The sequence below is a fragment of the Salvelinus fontinalis genome, chromosome 40 (genome assembly GCF_029448725.1).
Source record: "Salvelinus fontinalis isolate EN_2023a chromosome 40, ASM2944872v1, whole genome shotgun sequence".
Lineage (NCBI taxonomy): Eukaryota > Metazoa > Chordata > Actinopteri > Salmoniformes > Salmonidae > Salvelinus > Salvelinus fontinalis.
In genome coordinates this window covers 14,773,797-14,799,174 of record NC_074704.1, presented here as the reverse complement: position 1 = coordinate 14,799,174, position 25,378 = coordinate 14,773,797, and the positions used below count along the sequence as shown (strand labels likewise).

Below are 25,378 nucleotides of genomic sequence, written 5' to 3'. Positions count from 1 at the left end.
GATTAAATTGTTTTAATGTCCAACCCAAAATATAAGCTTGTTTTTTAGGAGGGGCTCTGAAAGACACTATGGGGGTGTCCAATGAAAGTTGACTATTGACAACAACTGGGAACTAAAAGACACCCACCATGAGACCCACTAAATCTGCCAAGAGGAAAACGAAAGAATAACCCACACCAAACATAAAGACAAGACGCAAACCAAAAAGATGGATCAACTAAAGGTGTTGACTCTCCACATCTATCAGGCTGAATGTTTGAGTAGGTGATTTGAGTCATGCTTCTTCAGTAGTGGAATAAAGACAATTAGCACTTGAATGTTGTCAAGAAATACTGGAGTGACGTCAGATTGTTAATAACAATTGATTATAGACCAATTTATTATACTGCTTTCATGTGTGTATATACACAAACACCTGCAACAATTATCATATTACATGTATTTTTTTAAACAAGCAGCTTTTTCAACTTGTAGAAAACAGCTAGCTACATTTTGAAGTGTTGCATTTTGATTAAAGTGGGTCACCAACCCAGTAAGTGTAACACAGCTCTTTTTTTGTTAGTCACTTTCTGTTAAATAATACTCTTTCAATTCAGAGCCAGGATTTTCCCCTGAGGCTAATATCCATATCATGCTGCAATCAATTGAACAGGGCAAACGATAAGGTAGAACATCATTAAAATACTCCTACTACAATGTTAAAACATTCTACATTGTGACATCATTAAAACACTCCTACTACAATGTTAAAACATTCTACATTGTGACATTTCACTGATTTCATGAAACAACTCCATGTATTTTCTGATGTTTGATCAGAGATCTTTTACTAGAGTATCTCTTGTCACATTGATTACAGCTATGAGGTTTCTCTCCTGTGTGTGTTCTCTGGTGTCGAATAAGATGGCTTGATGTAGTAAAACTCATCCCACATTGATCACAGCTATAAGGTTTCTCTCCTGTGTGTGTTCTCTGGTGTATAGTCAGAGAGCTTGATGTAGTAAAACTCATCCCACATTGATCACAGCTATAAGGTTTCTCTCCTGTGTGTGTTCTCTGGTGTATAGTCAGAGCGCTAGATGTAACAAAACTCTTCCCACATTGATCACAGCTATAAGGCTTCTCTCCTGTGTGTGTTCTCTGGTGTGAAGTCAGAGAGCTAGATATAGTAAAACTCTTCCCACATTGATCACAGCTATAAGGTTTCTCTCCTGTGTGTTTTCTCTGGTGTATTTTAAGTTCTGATGAAGATGTGCAACCTTTCCCACAGTCAGAGCAGAAGTGAGATTTCTTCCCTGTGGATCTCTGCAGGTGTTTCTTGAGGTGTTTTGATGTGGAGAGACTCTTCTCTGCCTCTTCAGCATCATGAGGTTGTTGAGGCTCCCCTGAGGATCCACGATAGTCACGTCTCTCTCCTGTGTGAACAAAAAGTCAGACAGATGGTTTAAGGCCCACAACAGCAAAAATCTACTGTAAAAAGGTGATGCCAACAGCGTAGCCATGATGTTGTACAAACAATGACGTCTGTAATGAATGTTAATTATTTGACATTTGTCTTAAGACAGTCAAGTGAACAACAATAGTCATATTTTGTCTTGTTTTCACATTTGTAGTAATATCTACAATTGTATGCTAGAAATACGTTTTTTTAAGTTGTTGAAATCCCAAGCAGTGTGCCAGACAACTTTTGATCTCCAATATAGGCACCTTTCTGTAGGTCTATGTTGTTAGGTGAAGTTATGGGTCCTACAGTAGGTCTATGTTGTTGTTAGGTGAAGTTATGGGTCCTTCAGTAGGTCTATGTTATTGTTAGGTGAAGTTATGGGTCCTACAGTAGGTCTATGTTATTGTTATGGGTCCTACAGTAGGTCAATGGTCTAACTAGTGGTTTCCGCATTAGCTTGGAGGAGTTTCTGCATCAAAATTGCGTTTTAGCAAACGGAGGGCAGAGAGCAATGCAGAGAGCGATGCACCTATTTGGGGATGTCTGATAGTATTTACGCACCAGCACTAATGATTTGTGGAGCTTCTCAAATTAATTTTTTCTTCACCTCAAACAGCAAGTAAACAAAGTCTTACTAAAATCAATTGGCAAATGACAATAGTTCCTCAAAGTATTTGTAAAATATTTCCAGCTCTCACTCTTTATAACCACTCAACATGAAAGGGAAAAATGTAATGCTCTGATCCAGTGGAAATGTCATAAAATACCTGATTACTTCTTATCCCTTACACAAATAGCCTACAGCTGTGTCTGTCCCAGACTCACTGGCGAGGGAAACTGAGGGCCCAGAATATTTTATATCAAGTTTCGGACCGACCTAGGTGATAGAACTTGAAACATTGTATCAACTATGTAGACAGGCCATGCGCAGCCAATGTGATTTATTTTTATCTGGACATTTTCTAGCGGTTTTTATTTGTTGGCTTTATGTAGGCTATTTTTACATAGTTGGCAATGGCAATACAAGTTATTTAGATTTTTATAATTTTCATTTCGATAGAAAGTAGATTAATCATAGAAATAGATTGAGATAAAAAGACTATTAGAATTATTATTACTATTATAAATTAAATGAAACTGTTCCAGTAAAACATGAATATGAAAATCATAACTGGCACCAGATCAGTAGAAATGGTCAGATAAATTGGCACTACAAATGGAAAAGGTTGCCGACTGCTGTTGTAGCTTATTACTGGAAACTTCAGGAGCATAACGTCAGAATTTACGAAGGCCAGCAGCAGCGGGAGGAAGAATAGTTTTTTTCTTAAGGTTAGGCTATCTTGATCTCTGGTTCCCTCCAGTCATTTGTGTGTCTCAATTATTTAATAAAAAACAGGCGATTCCTATGTTGATGATGTAAAGAATGTTTGCTGCTCTGTGGTGTGTAATGAGGAGCAACCAGACACTGCACGCATTTATGAAACTGCTTATTCCAGTTACTAATAAGCATGCACCCATTAAGAAAATGACTGTAAAAGCTGTTAAATTCCAGTGGATTGATGAGGAATTGAAAAATGGTATGGTTGAGAGGGATGAGGGAAAAGGAATGGAAAATAAGTCTGGCTGTACAACCGATTGGCAAACATCCTGCAAATTGAGAAATCATGTGACTAAACTGAAGAAAAAGAAGACAATGAAACAAAGATAAATTACAAAGAATGATAGTAAAAAGCTTTGGAGAACCTTACATACAATTTTGGGAAAAAAGACAAACTCTGCTCCATCATTAACTGAATCAGATGGCTCATTCATCACAAAGCCCACTACTGTTATGATTTTTTCAGTGGCAAGATTAGCAAACTTTGGCATGACATACCAGCAAAAACCACTGACACTACACTTCCAAGTATATCTGACCAAATTATGAAAGACAAGCATTGTAATTTAGAATTCCGTAAAGTCAGTGTGGAAGAGGTGAAAAAAGTATTGTTGTCTATCAACAATGACAAGCCACCGGGGTCTGACAATCGAGATGGAAAATTACTGAGGATAATAGCGTACTATGTTGCCACTCCTATTTTCAGTATCTTTAATTTAAGCCTACTAGAGAGCATGTGCCCTCAGGCCTGGAGGGAAGCTAAAGTCATTCCACATGTGCTATGCTCTGCATAGTTAGCTCCAGGCAAAATGTTGCACTTATTCAGCCATTCTGTGACCAAAAACAAGCTACATATGGACAGTACCAAAATAAACTGATTCTGGAAATGACAAAGCGCCTCGTAACCTTGCTGGAAATGGGACAAACAGACCGCTTCTGTGGTTCCTTGGTATCCACATCCTTGGTGTCCACGTTATAGGTTTAGTTAACTGGTTAACTGTTGAAATCATGGAAACATAATGACGATTCTAATTCTAGATTTGGAATAGAATGTGCAGCACCTTGAATATATTGTTGTTTGACATGACTACCAATTAATAAACCAGGGAGGAATTACTGACAGAGTAGGAGCATGGTGCAGACATCCAAGAGAGGGAAATTAGGAAGGGAAATGGCAGCAAGTAGTGCAGACGAAAGGGATAACAAGTTGGTGAAGCAACAGATGTGCTAAAAATGAAAACAATATAGATGGAATGACAACAATATAGATGGAATGACAACAATATAGATGGAATGACAACCATATAGATGGAATGACAACCATATAGATGGAATGACAACCATATAGATGCTACTATGAGAACACAAACGCTCACATCTTTCACAGCACAGAGCGAGGGAGTCCAGGGATGACTGGAGGAACAATTGAGGAAGCATTGTGGGATTCTCTTGGCGTGAGTACAGTTGGTGAGAATGCATGGATGATGGTGAAGAACAGTGGAGTGAAAAGAGCTAAAGTTGGTAATGAACAGCAGTTTAGGGTCGGAGTGGGAATCATCAGCAAGGAGGCTTTTGTGGGTGACCTGTTAACGGTGTCAAAGATGGTGAAGGATGAATTGGGTAAAGTGGAATCGGTTCGAGTGACCAGGAGCGGTATGATACTGATTGTGTGTCAACAGCGCAAAAGGAGAAAGCTTTGTGTGGATTAGGTTAAACATTTCAGGTAGATGCATATTAATTAAAATGAATGATAGACGGAAGGTTTTACTGTGGTTTGGTGAAGCGGTTCTCCCATCTTATGTAAAACCTGGGTAAGTGAGATACACAGAAGCCGCTGCAGTGTTACAATTGTAAAAAGGTTTGGACATGTGGCAAGTGCTTGTCGAAGGAATAAATATGTCATAGTCAGATGAAGCATGGTGTAATTGTGATGGGAATCACGTTCCCAAGTTCCCGGAGTGCCCTGTACGGATGAAGGATGTCACAGCAGCTAGGATCATGCCCATCCAGCAGGTGTCCTATGTGGAGGCAGTGAAAATAGCTGAAGGAGTAGAGAGGAGAAGGTAGTTCATGTCCCACAGTCTACAGTGAAGCCATGCAGGAGAAGGATCCCAACACACTAATAGTGTAGAAGGTGGACTTTGTTGTGTTCATAGAGCAAGTGATAAATTGCATTAATAAATTATTAGTAACCTTCGTCCAAACTAGCAGTTTCCGCATTAGCTTGGAGGAGTTTCTACAACAAAGTTGCGTTTGCATTGCCCTCACTGCCGCAGTGATAAATTGCATTAATAATAAACTAATAAAACATCTAAGAAGCTAGACATCATTGTGAAGGCGGCAAATAGATTTCTGGATCTCCAGGACTTCACAGACTAAATGTTACAGGGAGTACTGAATGAAGACGTTCCACCCCTCCCAGGTTCCTGAACCTGTGTAGGGATCTGAATAGTACCATTTTTGTTTGAAATTCAGGGTAGTGGAGTGAATTTGGTTTGTGTTTATTTTATGTAATTAGTAGGATTTGTTATTCCCAATTTTTTTTGCATTTTCAATATTTTTTACAACCCCGTACAGTAGGTGGCAGCAATACACCTGATGAGTGTAGTCTGACAATAAACCTCAGAGAAGAAGACATGGTAGGAAGCAAAGTGTTGGTCAGTGTTTCCAGTTGACCCTAAGATGTTACATTACATTTTGATTTCTTACTTCATGTAGCCCTCTAGCTAGCCAACATATTCATACTTCGCTTACTCCTCTCTGATAAGATACCACTGCACAAACATGCTTATCTAGATCTACACCAGCACTGGTACCAGGCAGTATTAGCTAGCTACGTTTGCTCTGACTCTTAATACATTTAGCAAGCTAGCTAGCCCGCTAACTAGCGATTAGCAGCTAAAATTATTTGAGCAACACCTTGCTAAGACAAGACAATCTTTCGCCTTTAATGTAATGGCATGAAAATAATTGCCAGAATATTATACAATGACTAATCAACAGCTGTAACAATTTGACCCCAACAGGAAATCTACACTGGCAGTTATAGAAAGAACCATTTGCTATATAACCATTGATTCTTGAAGAATATAACTTAGAAATGCCTCAGACCAACCAAAACATAAGCTCGTATAACACCACTGTTTGTAAACAAATACTATATGGCTGAGGAGTAGGGTCGATCCTAGCGTTCTGACCTCACAATGACAGTAAAGCACCCAGCTAACAGACTAACGTTGAATAGCTTGCTAGACACAAATCAGAGAAAACCTCACTCTTACCATTTTATTTGCCCTAGCAGAGCTGGTTAGGCTGTTTTCATGTTATCCAGAGCGTTGGTGACCAACCGTGCTGCTGGCAACAATTTCATTTGAGCTTTTTTGCAGATGTTTACTGACACCGGCCATATTCAACGGGTGTTGAGCGTTATTAAATTCATCAGTTATTCTGCGCTCTAATCAAGTCAATAAACATTGGGTAGTTAGTTAGAATATAGTTACTATACTGGCAAGTTTGATGTACAAGTAGCCAACTAACGTTAGGTAGCTAGCTCACATACTGGTACAAACTGCTGTAAAGATATGCTATGCGTTTTGTAAGGGTAGTGTAGCTAACATAACGTGTAACGTAACTTATTTGAAAAGTCATCACTTGTTTACATTGCTCAACATTTGTCATAATTATTTAAAGCAGTTAAATTGTATTCGCTCTCGCGTTGGACTTCTGCTGCATTTTTTCTTAAAATCTGAAAATGTTGAAGCCACGCCCATTTCCTGAAGAATTGCATTATGGGCCCTATAGTAGTACGAACTTAGTACGACTTCCGGGAACTTTTGGCATACTAACTACATCATACTATGACCAATAAGCAGACTATATACTCAATTAACATCACAAATAGTGCAGTTAGTATGAGTATTCTAACACAGCTCAGGACTCTGGGATGCCATTTTGTTGCTGTTTAAAAACTAGGTTGCCCCTTTAAAAAAGCAATCAATCAACAAATCTGCAGTTCAACCAATAACAAAGCTGTAATTCCACCACTGTTTTGGTAATAATCAACATTATAGTTTTAACCATGTTGAGGCTATACAGTGTTGATTTACATTGTTCCTAAACATTGGAGTAAAAAAAGCTTATTTGTGTTTCTGATGGGGTACAACAGTTGAACTAAGCTCATGAGGCATGTGTTATATTCTTCAAGAATCAATGACTATAAATAAATAATTTAAGTCAAAATATGGATGTAGCAATTGCACATTTCCCCTTTAACACCACACATCAGTTTAACAACTGCAGAGTTTGTGCCTCTGTACTTAAGACAGTACTTACTAGTGTTAATCAGGGCCCGTTCATCCTTAGTCTCCTCTTCTTTTACTGTAACATCTTCCTCCTCTTTCACTCTGAACGTGTCTTCCTCTTCTTTAACTGAAACATCTTTCTCTTCTTCTTTCACGGTAACAGCCTCACCGCTTACTTGTTTTTGTATTGTAACAGCCTCCTCTTCCTCCACCTCTTTCACGAGAGCTACTTTCTCCATCCAGCAGATCTTCTCTTCTTCAGCAGGACAGGGGTTAAATTTGAGATTGGAACTATGAGACATGTACTGAAGTCGCTAAGCGGTATAATTCCAAGCAGTGTCACTTTATCAGCAGCACGTGATCAATGACTTCTGAATAATCATTTCGTCGAACACCTGATTGGTGTGGTATTGAGCTCGTTAGACATTGCAGCCGACAGTGCAGGTGGCTGCTGACTACTGACTGACTAATTTACAAATCACCTTGCATCATAAATAACTGCTCATTATTATTTATAAATCAGTCAGCCAGTCACCGTTTACCCACAACGCAGCATGATTTTGATGCTCTCGAACACGGCCAGTGGTTTAATATATGACATATTGGCTACGCTGCTACAGCGTGTGACTTCATCTTTAAAAATGTGGCTGTTCTAAATTCTGTGTCGCTCAAAGCATTGAGTAATGAATCTATTTTTTGACACAATTGGCTGGAAAGAGCCAATGATTCAGGAAGCTTTATTTCCCCCATCACTACTTTTCAGCATGTTTTCTGTGAATTAGACTACGGGAGTTTTGTAACTTTTTCTCCGGTAGTTGGTCTCGCTGACCATAACCGTGCTGGTTGGCTACGCTGGTTAGGCTAATAGTTAGTTGGCCAAATAGTTAACGTTAGCTGGTTGGCTAAGATAACTGCATATAGCTAATGTTAGCTGGCTGGCTAAGAACTGTTTATAGCTGATGTTAGCTGGCGGGCTAAGATTACTGCATATAGCTAACGTTAGCTGGCTGGCTAAGATAACTGCATAAAGCTAAAGTTAGCTGGCTGTTTAAGATAACTGCATATAGCTAACGTCAGCTGGCTGGCTAAGATAACTGCATATAGCTAACGTTAGCTGGCTGGCTAAGATAACTGCATATAGCTAACGTTAGCTGGCTGGCTAAGATAACTGCATATAGCTAACGTTAGCTGGCTGGCTAAGATAACTGCATATAGCTAACGTTAGCTGGCTGGCTAAGATAACTGCATATAGCTAACGTTAGCTGGCTGGCTAAGATAACTGCATATAGCTAACGTTAGCTGGCTGGCTAAGATAACTGCATATAGCTAACGTTAGCTGGCTGGCTAAGATAACTGCATATAGCTAACGTTAGCTGGCTGGCTAAGATAACTGCATATAGCTAACGGTAGCTGGCTGGCTAAGATAACTGCATATAGCTAACGGTAGCTGGCTGGCTAAGATAACTGCATATAGCTAACGTTAGCTGGCTGGCTAAGATAACTGCATATAGCTAACGTTAGCTGGCTGGCTAAGATAACTGCATATAGCTAACGTTAGCTGGCTGGCTAAGATAACTGCATATAGCTAACGTTAGCTGGCTGGCTAAGATAACTGCATATAGCTAACGGTAGCTGGCTGGCTAAGATAACTGCATATAGCTAACGGTAGCTGGCTGGCTAAGATAACTGCATATAGCTAACGTTAGCTGGCTGGCTAAGATAACTGCATATAGCTAACGTCAGCTGGCTGGCTAAGATAACTGCATATAGCTAACGTCAGCTGGCTGGCTAAGATAACTGCATATAGCTAACGTTAGCTGGCTGGCTAAGAAAACTGCATATAGCTAACGTTAGCTGGCTGGCTAAGATAACTGCATATAGCTAACGTTAGCTGGCTGGCTAAGATAACTGCATATAGCTAACGTTAGCTGGCTGGCTAAGATAACTGCATATAGCTAACGTTAGCTGGCTGGCTAAGATAACTGCATATAGCTAACGTTAGCTGGCTGGCTAAGATAACTGCATATAGCTAACGTTAGCTGGCTGGCTAAGATAACTGCATATAGCTAACGGTAGCTGGCTGGCTAAGATAACTGCATATAGCTAACGGTAGCTGGCTGGCTAAGATAACTGCATATAGCTAACGTTAGCTGGCTGGCTAAGATAACTGCATATAGCTAACGTTAGCTGGCTGGCTAAGATAACTGCATATAGCTAACGTTAGCTGGCTGGCTAAGATAACTGCATATAGCTAACGTTAGCTGGCTGGCTAAGATAACTGCATATAGCTAACGTTAGCTGTCTGGCTAAGATAACTGCATATAGCTAACGTTAGCTGGCTGGCTAAGATAACTGCATATAGCTAACGTTAGCTGGCTGGCTAAGATAACTGCATATAGCTAACGTTAGCTGGCTGGCTAAGATAACTGCATATAGCTAACGTTAGCAGGCTGGCTAAGATAACTGCATATAGCTAACGTTAGCTGGCTGGCTAAGATAACTGCATATAGCTAACGTTAGCTGGCTGGCTAAGATAACTGCATATAGCTAACGTTAGCTGGCTGGCTAAGATAACTGCATATAGCTAACGTTAGCTGGCTGGCTAAGATAACTGCATATAGCTAACGTTAGCTGGCTGGCTAAGATAACTGCATATAGCTAACGTTAGCTGGCTGGCTAAGATAACTGCATATAGCTAACGTTAGCTGGCTGGCTAAGATAACTGCATATAGCTAACGTTAGCAGGCTGGCTAAGATAACTGCATATAGCTAACGTTAGCTGGCTGGCTAAGATAACTGCATATAGCTAACGTTAGCTGGCTGGCTAAGATAACTGCATATAGCTAACGTTAGCTGGCTGGCTAAGATAACTTTATATAGCTAACATTCTTTGATATTTGCTTAGATGGCGTTATGTATTTACAAAACTGTGGTTTACTTTAATTAATAAGTCATAAGTGGAAACAATTGGTTTAATATGAAGTTATACATTTTTAATTATTTCTGTTGTAGTATACATCATAGGGAATAGGCTGGTCCTCCATAATGACTTTGGCATTCTTTTAAATTCTGATTGGTTTAATGTAATTACTCCAAAAATAGAACTGTGAGGTGGTATTTTGCATTGGAAATGTTTTAATATTTTATTTGATATTTTATAAACAATACAAAACATACACATACAAACAACATCATAGAAACATTAACTACATCACACCTGCCCAGACCCACTAGAACACACCTCCATCTCCATTAACTACATCACACCTGCCCAGACCCACTAGAACACACCCCCATCTCAAGCTCCCGCATCAGCACCATTTTATTTCTCTCCGTCACTTTAAACTTTTAGATAACAAAGCATTTGACCTTTCTTTTGAATTAACAACAGAGGATTGGTTGATTTCCAGGTTTAATTAAGTATAATATTTAAGATGATTTATGAGAGAAAAGAGAAGTATCGTCCAACTCTGGGGTATCTCACTGCACCCTCTTGTTTTGAAATATACAGACAGACAGATTAAACGTAATTTTACATTGTATAACTGTACTTCTGACAGCCAACTTTCTAACTCCTCCCATAACTTTATGACATCATAACATTCCCAGAAGGATTATTGAGTCATTGTTAGTTTTACCCTTAAGACATGACTCTGCCGTTGTGCTGTAGAATTTGTGGATTTTGTCTATTGTATAATAAGGGACTATCATTTCCCAACATCACAGGCCACAGACTTTGATGCAGTTAAAGACTTCCAAAAGGGTTTCCGCAGTTTAAGATCAACTGAGTTTAAGTGGGGTTTCTCCCTGTGCACCTGCCAATGTTAATCCATTGAACGAGACAAGTTACCAGACAGGACATATTGCTAATGTTCTTCCCATTGATAACCTCAATGACAATTAACTTGTGGTGGTGATGACGTCCTATTCGATGACGTCGTCCATCGGGATTCCTCAAAAAAGAAGACGCTCTGGATTGATCATCAGGAGTCAGATGTCAAGGAGATGTGAAGGAGGAGGTTGATCATCAGGAGTCAGATGTGAAGGAGGAGGTTGATCATCAGGAGTCAGATGTGAAGGAGGAGGTTGATCATCAGGAGTCAGATGTGAAGGAGGAGGTTGATCATCAGGAGTCAGATGTGAAGGAGGAGGTTGATCATCAGGAGTCAGATGTGAAGGAGGAGGTTGATCATCAGGATTCAGATGTGAAGGAGGGGGTTGATCATCAGTGAACCTCTAGGATGGTGGCTGGGCTGGCGTTTACACTTCCTGCTTGGTCATATATTTTGATACATTGAATGTTGATATTGTGAACCTATGTTATATATTTGTACCTCCTGTTTCATGAAGTGATGTCACTAAGTACTGTCCCTATATATACTGATCTTGGATCAGTTCGTTTTATATGCTCTCTAACACAGACAGTTGTTCCTGCTGTAGATGTTATGCCTTTGTACAGATCTAGGATCAGTTCGTTTTATATGCTCTCTAACACAGACAGTTGTTCCTGCTGTAGATTTTATGCCTTTGTACAGATTTAGGATCAGTTCTCCTCCGCAATGCATATACAGTACCGGTCAATTGTTTGGACACACCTCCAAATTCAATGTTCACTTAATTTTAACTATTTTCTACATTGTAGAATAATAGTGAAGACAAACTATGAAATAACACATATGGAATCATGTAGTAACCAAAAGAGGGTTAAACAAATCAAAATATATTTTATATTTGAGATTCTTCAAAGCAGTCACCCTTTGCCTTGATGACAGCTTTGCACACTCTTGGCATTCTCTCAACCAGCTTCATGAGGTAGTCACCTGGAATTAATTTCAATTAAATGGAAGAAAGACGGGCAATGAAACACAGATTAAAAAAATTAAAAAATCACTTCCGGGTTAGATTTCCTCAGGTTTTCGCCTGCAGAATCAGTTTTGTTATACTCACAGACAATATTTTGACCGTTTTGGAAACTTTGGAGTGTTTTCTATAATAATCTGTAAATTATATGCATATTCTACGATCTGGACCTGAGAAATAGTCTGTTTACCTTGGGAATGTTATTTTTTTTTAATTAAAAAATCTGACCTCTAGCGTCAAGAAGTTAACAGTTGTGCCTTGTTTAATGTTAATTTGTGGAATTTCTTTCCTTCTTAATGCGTTTGAGCCAATCGGTTGTGTTGTGACAAGGTATGGGTGGCTCTCATGAGGTTTGCCACAGGAAAGGAAAACCCAGAGTTACCTCTGCTGCAGAAGATATGTTCATTAGAGTTAACTGCACCTCAGATTGCAGCCCAAATAAATCCTTTACAGAGTTCAAGTAACTGACACATCTCAACATCAACTGTTCAGAGGAGACTGCATGACTCAGGCCTTCATGGTCAGGCCACTACTAAGGGACACCAACAATGGTTGAATTGCTGCATTAAAAAATAAAAGCTAAAGAACAAGAAGCTTTGAATTTTTTTAAATGTATTGTTACACCATGTAGGAGCAGTATGGACCTAGTCTGTTCATTATATACATCTACATGATGTATTGTTACACCATGTAGGAGCATTATAGACCTAGTCTGTTCATTTTATACAGTGGGGCAAAAAAGTAGTCAGCCACCAATTGTGCAAGTTCTCCCACTTAAAAAGATGAGAGAGGCCTGTAATTTTCATCATAGGTACACTTCAACTATGACAGACGAAATGAGAAAAAAAATTCCAGAAAATCACATTGTAGGATTTTTTATGAATTTATTTGCAAATTATGGTGGAAAATAAGTATTTGGTCACCTACAAACAAGCAAGATTTCTGGCTCTCACAGACCTGTAACTTATTTTTTAAGAGACTCCTCTGTCCTCCACTCGTTACCTGTATTAATGGCACCTGTTTGAACTTGTTATCAGTATAAAAGACACCTGTCCACAACCTCAAACAGTCACACTCCAAACTCCACTATGGCCAAGACCAAAGAACTGTCAAAGGACACCAGAAACAAAATTGTAGACCTGCACCAGGCTGGGAAGACTGAATGTGATTTTCTGGATTTTTTTTCTTCTCATTTTGTCTGTCATAGTTGAAGTGTACCTATGATGAAAATTACAGACCTCTCTCATCTTTTTGAGTGGGAGAACTTGCACAACAAAACCTATTCTGTTCATTATATACATCTACATGATGTATTGTTACACCATGTAGGAGCAGTATAGCCCTAGTCTGTTCATTATATACATCTACATGATGTATTGTTACACCATGTAGGAGCAGTATAGACCTAGTCTGTTCATTATATACATCTACATTATCTATTGTTACACCAACAAAAAAATTTTTTTATTTTTTTATTTAACCTTTATTTAACCAGGTAGGCAAATTGAGAACACGTTCTCATTTACAATTGCGACCTGGCCAAGATAAAGCAAAGCAGTTCGACACATACAACAACACATAGTTACACATGGAGTAAAACAAACATATAGTCAAAAATACAGTGAAAAAAAAATAAGTCTATATACAATGTGAGCAAGTGAGGTGAGATAAGGGAGGTGAAGGCAAACAAATATATGTATAAATAAATAAAAATATAAATATATAAAAGGCCATGGAGGCGAAGTGAGTACAACACAGCAAGTCAAATAAAAACTAAAAAAACACTGGAATGGTTGGTTTGCAGTGGAGGAAAGTGCAAAGTAGAGACAGAAATAATGGGGTGCAAAGGAGCAAAATAAATTAATAAATAAATACAGTAGGTAAAGAGGTAGTTGTTTGGGCTAAATTGTAGATGGGTTATGTACAGGTGCAGTAATCTATGAGCTGCTCTGACAGCTGGTGCTTAAAGCTAGTGAGGGAGATAGGTGTTTCCAGTTTCAGAGATTTTTGTAGTTCGTTCCAGTCATTGGCAGCAGAGAACTGGAAGGAGAGGCGTCCAAAGGAAGAATTGGTTTTGGGGGTGACTAGAGAGATATACCTGCTGGAGCGCGTGCTACAGGTAGGTGCTGCTATGGTGACCAGCGAGCTGAGATAAGGGGGGACTTTACCTAGCAGGGTCTTGTAGATGACCTGGAACCAGTGGGTTTGGCGACGAGTATGAAGCGAGGGCCAGCCAACGAGAGTGTACAGGTCGCAGTGGTGGGTAGTATATGGGGCTTTGGTGACAAAACGGATGGCACTGTGATAGACTGCATCTAATTTATTGAGTAGGGTTTTGGAGGCTATTTTGTAAATGACATCACCGAAGTCGAGGATTGGTAGGATGGTCAGTTTTACAAGGGTATGTTTGGCAGCATGAGTAAAGGATGCTTTGTTGCGGAATAGGAAGCCAATTCTAGATTTGACTTTGGATTGGAGATGTTTGATGTGAGTCTGGAAGGAGAGTTTACAGTCTAACCAGACACCTAGGTATTTGTAGTTGTCCACATATTCTAAGTCAGAGCCGTCCAAAGTAGTGATGTTGGACAGGCGGGCAGGAGCAGGCAGCGATCGGTTGAAGAGCATGCATTTGGTTAAAAAAATAAAGAGCATGCATTTGGTTAAAAAAATAAAATAAAGGGAAGTTATATTATTTTATAGTAATACAAAACTCAGAGAAAGAGATTTAGTTTAACACGTAATTCTCAAAAGGAAGGGGTCTGAATTATTGCCACCCATGTTGATTTTGTGCCCATTTTACAATTTCTTTGTTGATGTGTCTTGCTGGAAGATCCACTTATGGCCCAAGTTTCAACCTCCTAGCAAAGAGGTAACCAGGTTTTGGGCTAAAATATCCTGGTAGTGGGTAAAGTTTAATTATTTATTTTATACATACAGTTTTGCTAATCTTTATCAAGGGTATCAATAACTAGGTGATAATTTTGATATCTAGTTATTTGACTGAATCAGAAATATAGATGTGGAGTTTGTATTAAATTCTCATAAAAAATCTGAACTAATCAAACAACACTTGTTGCTCTTTGTACGTGTTCATATAATATTCATATTTAATGGAGGAAAAAAACGTTTCCCTACACGGCTTTATAATATTATAATTCAATGAAGAAAATAAAAAGTGTTCCCTCCTCAACTGCGTTTCCTCCCTCCAGACAGCAGATGGCGATATATGTCTTTCAGGCGATGTTTCTAGTGTGACGTCTAATCTAGTGGACGGAATGCTTCTTCAACAACTGCAGCCACTTCGGTAGAGGAAGAGGAGGCTGTTACAATGAAAGAAGAAGAGAAAGACGCTTTCAGGGTGAAAGAGGAGGAAGATGCCGTTTTTGAAGTGGAGGATGACGTGAAAGAAGATGAAGATGTTTTTGGAATGAAGGATGAAGAGGGGGAGATTACTGTCACATTAGAGGAGGACGAAGAAGAGAAGACTGGAGAACTGATTAACACCAGTAAATACAGTGAGTACTATCTTAACAGGGGTACAAACTGCAGTTGTTGAACAAATGTGTGATTTTTAAAAGGGCATTCTACACTTGAATATGTTTTTGTACTGTAGGAATTGTTCATGACGTCCTCCAGTGATTTTAACTTTTCCCGTTGAAAAGTGATATATAAATACAGTAAAGTATAAACACACTAAACTGCAAACTAGAAGGAGTGAGTGATGTCATAGTAAGGCATTCAAGGAGTTGGCTTGATGGGAAGTCGTGATGTCAAATCAAATTTTATTTGTCACATACACATGGTTAGCAGATGTTAATGAGAGTGTAGCGAAATGCTTGTGCTTCTAGTTCCGACAATGCAGTAATAACCAACAAGTAATCTAACCTAACAATTCCACAACTACTACCTCATACACTCAAGTGTAAAGGGATAAAGAATATGTACATAAAGATATATGAATGAGTGATGGTACAGAACGGCATAGGCAAGATGCAGTAGATGGTATAGAGTACAGTATATACATATGAGATGAGTCATGTAGGGTATGTAAACATAAAGTGGCATAGTTTAAAGTGGCTAGTGATACATGTATTACATAAAGATGGCAAGATGCAGTAGATGATATAGAGTACAGTATATACATATACATATGAGATGAGTAATGTAGGGTATGTAAACATTATATTAAGTGGCATTGTTTAAAGTGGCTAGTGGTACATTTTTACATAATTTCCATCAATTCCCATTATTAAAGTGGCTGGAGTTGAGTCAGTATGTTGGCAGCGGCCGCTAAATGTTAGTGGTGGCTGTTTAACAGTCTGATGGCATTGAGATAGAAGCTATTTTTCAGTCTCTCGGTCCCTGCTTTGATGCACCTGTACTGACCTCGCCTTCTGGATGATAGCTGGGTGAACAGGCAGTGGCTTGGGTGGTTGTTGTCCTTGATGATCTTTATGGCCTTCCTGTGACATCGGGTGGTGTAGGTGTCCTGGAGGGCAGGTAGTTTGCCCCCGGTGATGCGTTGTGCAGACCTCACACCCTCTGGAGAGCCTTACGGTTGTGGGCGGAGCAGTTGCCGTACCAGGCGGTGATACAGCCCGACAGGATGCTCTCGATTGTGCATCTGTAGAAGTTTGTGAGTGCTTTTGGTGACAAGCCGAATTTCTTCAGCCTCCTGAGGTTGAAGAGGCGCTGCTGCGCCTTCTTCACAACGCTGTCTGTGTGGGTGGACCAATTCAGTTTGTCTGTGATGTGTACACCGAAGAACTTAAAACTTTCCACCTTCTCCACTACTGACCCGTCGATGTGGATAGGGGGGTGCTCCCTCTGCTGTTTCCTGAAGTCCACAATCATCTCCTTTGTTTTGTTGACGTTGAGTGTGAGGTTATTTTCCTGACACCACACTCCGAGGGCCCTCACCTCCTCCCTGTAGGCCGTCTCGTCGTTGTTGGTAATCAAGCCTACCACTGTAGTGTCATCCGCAAACTTGATGATTGAGTTGGAGGCGTGCATGGCCACGCAGTCGTGGGTGAACAGGGAGTACAGGAGAGGGCTCAGAACGCACCCTTGTGGGGCCCCAGTGTTGAGGATCAGCGGGGTGGAGATGTTGTTACCTACCCTCACCACCTGGGGCGGCCCGTCAGGAAGTCCAGGACCCAGTTGCACAGGGCGGGGTCGAGACCCAGGGTCTCGAGCTTGATGACGAGTTTGGAGGGTACTATGGTGTTAAATGCTGAGCTGTAGTCGATGAACAGCATTCTCACATAGGTATTCCTCTTGTCCAGATGGGTTAGGGCAGTGTGCAGTGTGGTTGCGATTGCGTCGTCTGTGGACCTATTGGGTCGGTAAGCAAATTGGAGTGGGTCTAGGGTGTCCGGTAGGGTGGAGGTGATATGGTCCTCGACTAGTCTCTCAAAGCACTTCATGATGACGGAAGTGAGTGCTACGGGGCGGTAGTCGTTTAGCTCAGTTACCTTAGCTTTCTTGGGAACAGGAACAATGGTTGCCCTCTTGAAGCATGTGGGAACAGCAGACTGGGATAAGGATTGATTGAATATGTCCGTAAACACACCAGCCAGCTGGTCTGCGCATGCTCTGAGGACGCGGCTGGGAATGCCGTCTGGGCCTGCAGCCTTGCGAGGGTTGACACTTTTAAATGTTTTACTCACCTCGGCTGCAGTGAAGGAGAGCCTGCAGGTTTTGGTAGCGGGCCGTGTCAGTGGCACTGTATTGTCCTCAAAGCGAGCAAAAAAGTTATTTAGCCTGTCTGGGAGCAAGACATCCTGGTCCGCAACGGGGCTGGTTTTCTTTTTGTAATCCGTGATTGACTGTAGACCCTGCCACATACCTCTTGTGTCTGAGCTGTTGAATTGCGACTCTACTTTGTCTCTATACTGGGACTTAGCTTGTTTGATTGCCTTGCGGAGAGAATAGCTACACTGTTTGTATTCGGTCATGTTTCCGGTCACCTTGCCCTGGTTAAAAGCAGTGGTTTGCGCTTTCAGTTTCACGTGAATGCTGCCATTAATCCACGGTTTCTGGTTTGGGAATGTTTTAATCGTTGCTGTGGGTACGACATCGTCAATGAACTTTCTAATGAACTCGCTCACCGTATCAGCGTATTCGTCAATATTGTTGTTGGACGCAATCCGGAACATATCCCAATCCACGTGAGCGAAGCAGTCTTGAAGCGTGGAATCAGATTGGTCGGACCAGCGTTGAACAGACCTGAGCGAGGGAGCTTGTTGTCTTAGTTTCTGTTTGTAGGCTGGAAGCAACAAAATAGAGTCGTGGTCAGCTTTTCCGAAAGGAAAAGGGAGGGCCTTATATGCGTCGCGGAAGTTAGTATAACAATGATCCAAGGTTTTACCAGCCCTGGTAGCACAATCGATATGCTGATAGAATTTAGGGAGTTTTGTTTTCAGATTGGCCTTGTTAAAATCCCCAGCTACGATGAATGCAGCCTCAGGGTGTGTGGTTTCCAGTTTACAAAGAGTCAGATAAAGTTCGTTCAGGGCCATCGTTGTGTCTGCTTGGGGGGGAATATATACGGCTGTGATTATAATCGAAGAGAATTCCCTTGGTAGATAATGCGGTCGACATTTGATTGTGAGGAGTTCTAGATCAGGTGAACAGAATGACTTGAGTTCCTGTATGTTGTTATGATCACACCACGTCTCGTTAATCATAAGGCATACATCCCCGCCCCTCTTCTTACCAGAAAGATGTATGTTTCTGTCGGCGCGATGCGTGAAGAAACCAGCTGGCTGCACCGACTCCGTTAGCGTCTCTTGAGTTAGCCATGTTTCCGTGAAGCAGAGAACGTTACAATCTCTGATGTCTCTCTGGAATGTTACCCTTGCTCGGATTTCATCAACCTTAATGTCAAGAGACTGGACATTGGCGAGTAGTATGCTAGGGAGTGGAGCGCGATGTGCCCGTCTCCGAAGCCTGACCAGGAGACCTCTACGTTTTCCCCTTTTACGGCGTCGCATAGGGTCGCCGGCTGGGATCAGATCCATTGTATTGGGTGGAAGGCAAAACACTGGATCCGTTTCGGGAAAGTCATATTCCTGGTTGGAACAATGGTGAGTTGACGTTGCTCTTATATTCAGTAGTTCCTCCCGACTGTATGTAATGAAACCTAAGATTACCTGGGGTATCAATGTAAGGAATAGTGGAATAATGTCATCCAATAGGCGACTGATCTTCATGCGAATATTCATTATTCTTTTTAAAATCCTTCATGTTCTGTCAAGTTGGTTGTTGTTCATGGCTAGAAAGCCATTTTCCCGTCTTGCTATAGACTTTCAAGACGATTTTAGTTCAAACTGTAACTAGGCCACTCGGGAACATTCAATGTCATCTTGGTAACAAATCTCCAGTGTAGATTTGGCGTTGTGGTTTAGGTTATTTTCCTGTTCGTACAGTTTTTTGTTTTCAGATCTCTGAAATGCTCTCTAACTACGTAACATTTAGTGGCTCCTTATATTACGCTGGGAAAACAGTTTTCATGGGCACAGAAATCCTAAATCATTTCAGAGTTTGCAAAATCCAATGGTTCTAACCGAGAGTCACCTTAAGTTGATTCACAGCACCTAAATGGATACTGTCATTAATGCGGTTCTTCAATAATTACACATAATACTTAATACTGTAGCTGTTTAGTTAGTCACGTTCAACTATCATCAAGTGATCCAGGAAATCATTTTCTGAATGACAGTCAAATCAGGGCAGCAGGGTAGCCTAGTGGTTAGAGCGTTGAGAACCGAAAGATTGTAGAAATCTGTCGTTCTGCCCCTGAACAAGGCAGAACTGTTCATTGAAAATAAAAATGTGTTCTTAACTGACTTGCTTAGTTAAATAAAGGTTAAAAAAAGACAAACATAACGACATGCAACAACAACCAAAGTGCTTCTTCGTTCATTACTCTGGTAAAGACAGTTATGCCGTGCTCCACGTTGGATCCAACATGCCTCACAAATTTATGTTTATATTGTGTTATTGTCTGCTTGATTTACAGTAAGTTCTCGTTAGTCTGTTTAGACACAGAGATACTTACCTCATAATGTGTAAAGAACTGTCCCTTGATGGATAGGCTATTGTACAACACACAGAGCTATTTTCCTTTATTCAGGACATTTAGAATGACAACACATTACAGAGTAGCCTCGTGGGATTATTCACAAAAGCATCTGGTTATGAAATGTCATAACAAAGCCATTTTAGTTTCCATGTTTCACTTGAAATATTAAATTATTTATAGTCCTAGGTGTATGTTGTTGGGTGAAGTTATGGGTCCTACAGTAGGTCTGTGTTATTGTTAGGTGAAGTATGGGCCAATTTGTTAAACACTTAGTGGACAAACCCTCATTGTCAGGCTGATGGCAAAGCTAGCCAAATAACATTTTACTGGTGGAAGTGTTTTATAAGTATAAAAAATAAATATTGATTTGCAACAATAAAACAATACTTATATTAAGCAGGACATTCAAACGAAAGTTGGAGGCTAGTTTTGCTGTCAGCCTATAAGAACTCCCCTGACAATAACACAAACATATTAAGCAGGAGATTCAAACGAGCGTTACAGTTATTATCCAAAAGTAATGTGAAATGCACTTATAAGAAACCTATAAATGGAGGCTAGTTTTGCTGTCAGCCTATGAGAACTCCCCTGTTTTCTCCCACGGTGGTGAATTAGTGAATAGACACAGAGCTTAATGTGAGTTTCCTTGAGTAGCACTCCTGATCTTGCGCTGTAATATTCAGAATACATTGGGAAAAACTAAAATCTTTGCTCACCATTTTTGCTCCAGGCAGATATACTACATCCATAACTAGTGGTTTCCTCATTAGCGAGGAGGAGTTTCTGCAACCAAATTGAGTGTGCATCGCCCTCGTGGCGCAATTTTAGCAAACACAGAAAGGGGCCTATATTGGAGACCAAAAGTCGTCTGGCACACTGCTTAGGATTTCAACAACTTTAATAACTTATTTCTAGCCTACAATCATCGATGTTACTACTAATGTGAAAACAAGACTAAATATGACTATTGTTGCTCACTTGGCTGTATTAATTGTCAAATCATTTTAACATTCATTACAGACTTCAGTTGTTGTACAACATCGTGGCTCTAGGCATCACCTTTTGCAGTGGATTTCTGCTGTTGTGGGCCTTGAACCATCTGTCTGACTTTGTTGTTCACACAGGAGAGAGACGTGACTATCGTGGATCCTCTGGGGAGCCTCAACAACCTCATGATGCTGACAAGGCAGAGAAGAGTCTCTCCACATCAGAACATCTCAAGAAACACCAGCGGAGACCCACAGGGAAGAAATCTCACCGCTGCTCTGACTGTGGGAAAAGATTCACCTCCTCAGCAGGCATTAAAATTCAGCAGAGAATCCACACAGGAGAGAAATCATATAGCTGTGATCAATGTGAGAAGAGTTTTACTACATCTAGCCATCTGACTGTACACCAGAGAACACACACAGGAGAGAAATCTTATAGCTGTGCTCAATGTGAGAAGAGTTTTACTACATCTAGTCATCTGGCTGTACACCAGAGAACACACACAGGAGAGAAACCTCATAGCTGTAATCAGTGTGGGAAGAGATACACTGATAAAAGAAATCTGATTACACATCAGAAAATACATTGTCAGAACAGAAATGACAAGATGTTATAATATTATTGCGTCAGAATTGGGGGTTGCTCGGGGGAGCTCTTTTTTTTTTTACAAAAAGTGACAAACAAAATACTTGTTAAACTTATCGCTAAAAGTTATCTCCAATTTCCATGTGTTTTTTTAGTTGTGTTAGTTTCAACAAAATGTACAACCTGATTGATATCAGTGATTTATAATATTCGTCCAATATTCGTTCGGTTGAAAGTGAAAGTTGAAAAGATAACCTACAGGGGAACAGAGGGTTAACTGAGTTATTAACAATGATGACCTACTGGGGAACAGAGGGTTAACTGAGTTATTAACAGAGGGTTAACTGACTTATTAACAATGTCATGACGTCGCCTGCTTGGGTATTGCAAACCCCATCCCCCCCCTCCCTGCCTTTCCCTTTCCTCCTTCAACCCATGCTGTGATTACCAAGAGACGTCGTAAATTCCTGACAATCTCCTCATGGCCAAACAGTATTAAGAGAGAGGGTAAACTTTCAGGACAAAGGAATTTTCTCCCACCTCACAGAACTTGAGGTACGAACATATTTCATGTTCCTGCAAAAGTATAAAAGATCGGTGGAGAGTCCAGCTAATAACATGCCCATTGGTCACCACGGGGGAAACTCATGAGAGACTGTGGGACTACATTACCATACCGCTGTTTATATAATAACCTCAGATATGAGGTTTACATCTGTTTGTTGTATAAAATGAATGAGTTAGTATGATACTGTTTGTATAATTGTGTAATATGATTTTGGACTGTTTAATTAAGAAAAATACAAATCCCTTTTTGATTTGAACTAAACCCGAGGACCCGCCCCTGAGCCAGTTGGGTCAGACATCCAAGGACAGCCCCTTCCTGCTATCTGAATAAAAGTCGACTCTGAGAAATTACCATTAGACCATGTTTTCTCTCTATGGGGAGAACGAAGGTTAAGTAACATTGCTGAATCTTTAAACATACCACGTGGTTAAACTCTTATACGAATAAGAACAAGTTTTGATATTGACTACTAGTCTGCAGCTTGGAATTCGGTATCATTGAACGCGAAGAAAGACATCCGCCGAAACATCCATTCTATAACGAATGTCACTGAACTATCCACAATAACCGAGACAGAAGGAACTCCAACAGAAACTAACTTCTCTCCAACGATCAAGACGACACACACCGAGCGTAACTGTATATATATTGATTGCAATTGTTCCCGAATGAGTGAGCGTTCATGTGTAAGGATTAGCATGTCAATTGTTATAATTGTGAACTCTGTAGTGAATTCTTAGTCGAACGCAACTTTCCCTTTGTCTAACAAGCCGCTATGCCGGTTCAGCCCACTAGGGCATATTTCTCCCATCATTTCATGTAACTATTTTAAGTTTGTTTGTTTATGCATTTCTGTGAATTAATTAGTTAGTAATAAATAACTGATTTAAGACAATTGATGTATGGATGACTCATAGTGAAGACTGGGTTCGTGCAGATAATCAACAATTTACGACGTTTGGAATGAGACTAACGTGAGGTAAAAATAAATAAATCATTAATCAGAAGACAATTTTTTTTATATATATATATTTTTATATATATATAAAAAAAAAAAAAAAAAAATGTATCCCCTTTTATCCCCAATTTTCGTGGTATCCAATCGCTAGTAATTACTATCTTGTCTCATCGCTACAACTCCCGTACGGGCTCGGGAGAGACGAAGGTCGAAAGCCATGCGTCCTCCGAGGCACAACCCAACCAAGCCGCACTGCTTCTTTAACACAGCGCGCCTCCAACCCGGAAGCCAGCCGCACCAATGTGTCGGAGGAAACACCGTGCACCTGGCCCCCTTGGTTAGCGCGCACTGCGCCCAGCCCGCCACAGGAGTCACTGGAGCGCGATGAGACAAGGAAATCCCTACCGGCCAAACCCTCCCTAACCCGGACGACGCTAGCCCAATTGTGCGTCGCCCCACGGACCTCCCGGCCGCGGCCGGCTGCGACAGAGCCTGGGGGCGAACCCAGAGACTCTGGTGGCGCAGTTAACACTGCGATGCAGTGCCCTAGACCACTGCGCCACCCGGGAGGCAATCAGAAGACTATTGATCAGATATGTAAATATCTGAAAGGTTATATTGGGAAATAATAACTTTGCAATCTAATAACTTTCCCTGGTGCCCTCGAATTCATAGTTAATTAGTTACGTTATTACTCAAGTGATAGCGTAATCCCTAATTACAGGAATCTTTGATAAAAACTATAAGTCTTCAATTTAACGATAGCAAAGACACGACAACAATGATGACCTACTGGGGAACAGAGGGTAAACTGACTTATTAACAATGATGACCTACTGGGGAACAGAGGGTAAACTGACTTATTAACAATGATGACCTACTGGGGAACAGAGGGTAAACTGACTTATTAACAATGATGACCTACCGGGGAACAGAGGATTAACTGACTTATTAACAATGAATACCTACTGGGGAACAGAGGGTTAACTGACTTATTAACAATGATGACCTACCGGGGAACAGAGGGTTAACTGACTTATTAACAATGATGACCTACTGGGGAACAGAGGGTTAACTGACTTATTAACAATGATGACCTACCGGGGAACAGAGGGTTAACTGACTTATTAACAATGATGACCTACTGGGGAACAGAGGGTTAACTGACTTATTAACAATGATGACCTACCGGGGAACAGAGGGTTAACGGACTTATTAACAATGATGACCTACCGGGAACAGAGGGTTAACTGACCTATTTACAATGATGACCTACAGAGGGTTAACGGACTTATTAACAATGATGACCTACCGGGAACAGAGGGTTAACTGACCTATTTACAATGATGACCTACAGAGGGTTAACAGACTTATTAACAATGATGTCCTACCGGGAACAGAGGGTTAACTGACCTATTTACAATGATGACCTACAGAGGGTTAACGGACTTATTAACAATGATGACCTACCGGGAACAGAGGGTTAACTGACCTATTTACAATGTTGACCTACAGAGGGTTAACAGACTTATTAACAATGATGACCTACTGGGGAACAGAGGGTTAACTGACTTATTTACAATGATGACCTACTGGGGAACAGAGGGTTAACTGAGTTATTAACAATGATGACCTACTGGGGAACAGAGGGTTAACTGACTTATTTACAATGATGACCTACTGGGGAACAGAGGGTTAAATGACTTATTAACAATGATGTCCTACCGGGGAACAGAGGGTTAACTGACTTATTTACAATGATGACCTACTGGGGAACAGAGGGTTAACTGACTTATTAACAATGATGACCTACTGGGGAACAGAGGGTTAACTGACTTATTTACAATGATGACCTACTGGGGAACAGAGGGTTAACTGACTTATTAACAATGATGACCTACTGGGGAACAGAGGGTTAACTGACTTATTAACAATGATGACCTAGTGGGGAACAGAGGGTTAACTGACTTATTAACAATGATGACCTACTGGGGAACAGAGGGTTAACTGACTTATTTACAATGATGACCTACTGGGGAACAGAGGGTTAACTGACTTATTAACAATGATGACCTACCGGGGAACAGAGGGTTAACTGACTTATTAAAAATGATGACCTACCGGGGAACAGAGGATTAACTGACTTATTAACAATGATGTCCTACCGGGGAACAGAGGGTTAACTGACTTATTTACAATGATGACCTA

The 25,378-nt window shown here is 40.6% G+C and overlaps 2 protein-coding genes across 2 annotated transcripts in view; both read right to left on the bottom strand.

Moving 5' to 3' along the window:
• Positions 1-317: 317 nt before the first annotated feature.
• LOC129839088 (gastrula zinc finger protein XlCGF17.1-like) lies at positions 318-7,425 on the bottom strand. The gene is made up of 2 exons (XM_055906364.1): positions 7,155-7,425; positions 318-1,415 (listed from the first exon to the last, which is right to left on the bottom strand). Exons 1-2 carry the CDS (start codon positions 7,423-7,425, stop codon positions 781-783), a joined length of 906 nt encoding a protein of 301 aa, XP_055762339.1. The 3' UTR covers positions 318-780.
• Positions 7,426-10,329: 2,904 nt separating this feature from the next.
• LOC129839076 (gastrula zinc finger protein XlCGF17.1-like) overlaps positions 10,330-25,378 on the bottom strand; it is a 55,935-nt gene continuing 40,886 nt past the window's right edge. Inside the window, exon 3 of the transcript XR_008756972.1 lies at positions 10,330-10,390. The gene's annotated coding sequence lies outside the window, so the exon portion shown is untranslated. The remainder of the gene's footprint in view (positions 10,391-25,378) is intronic.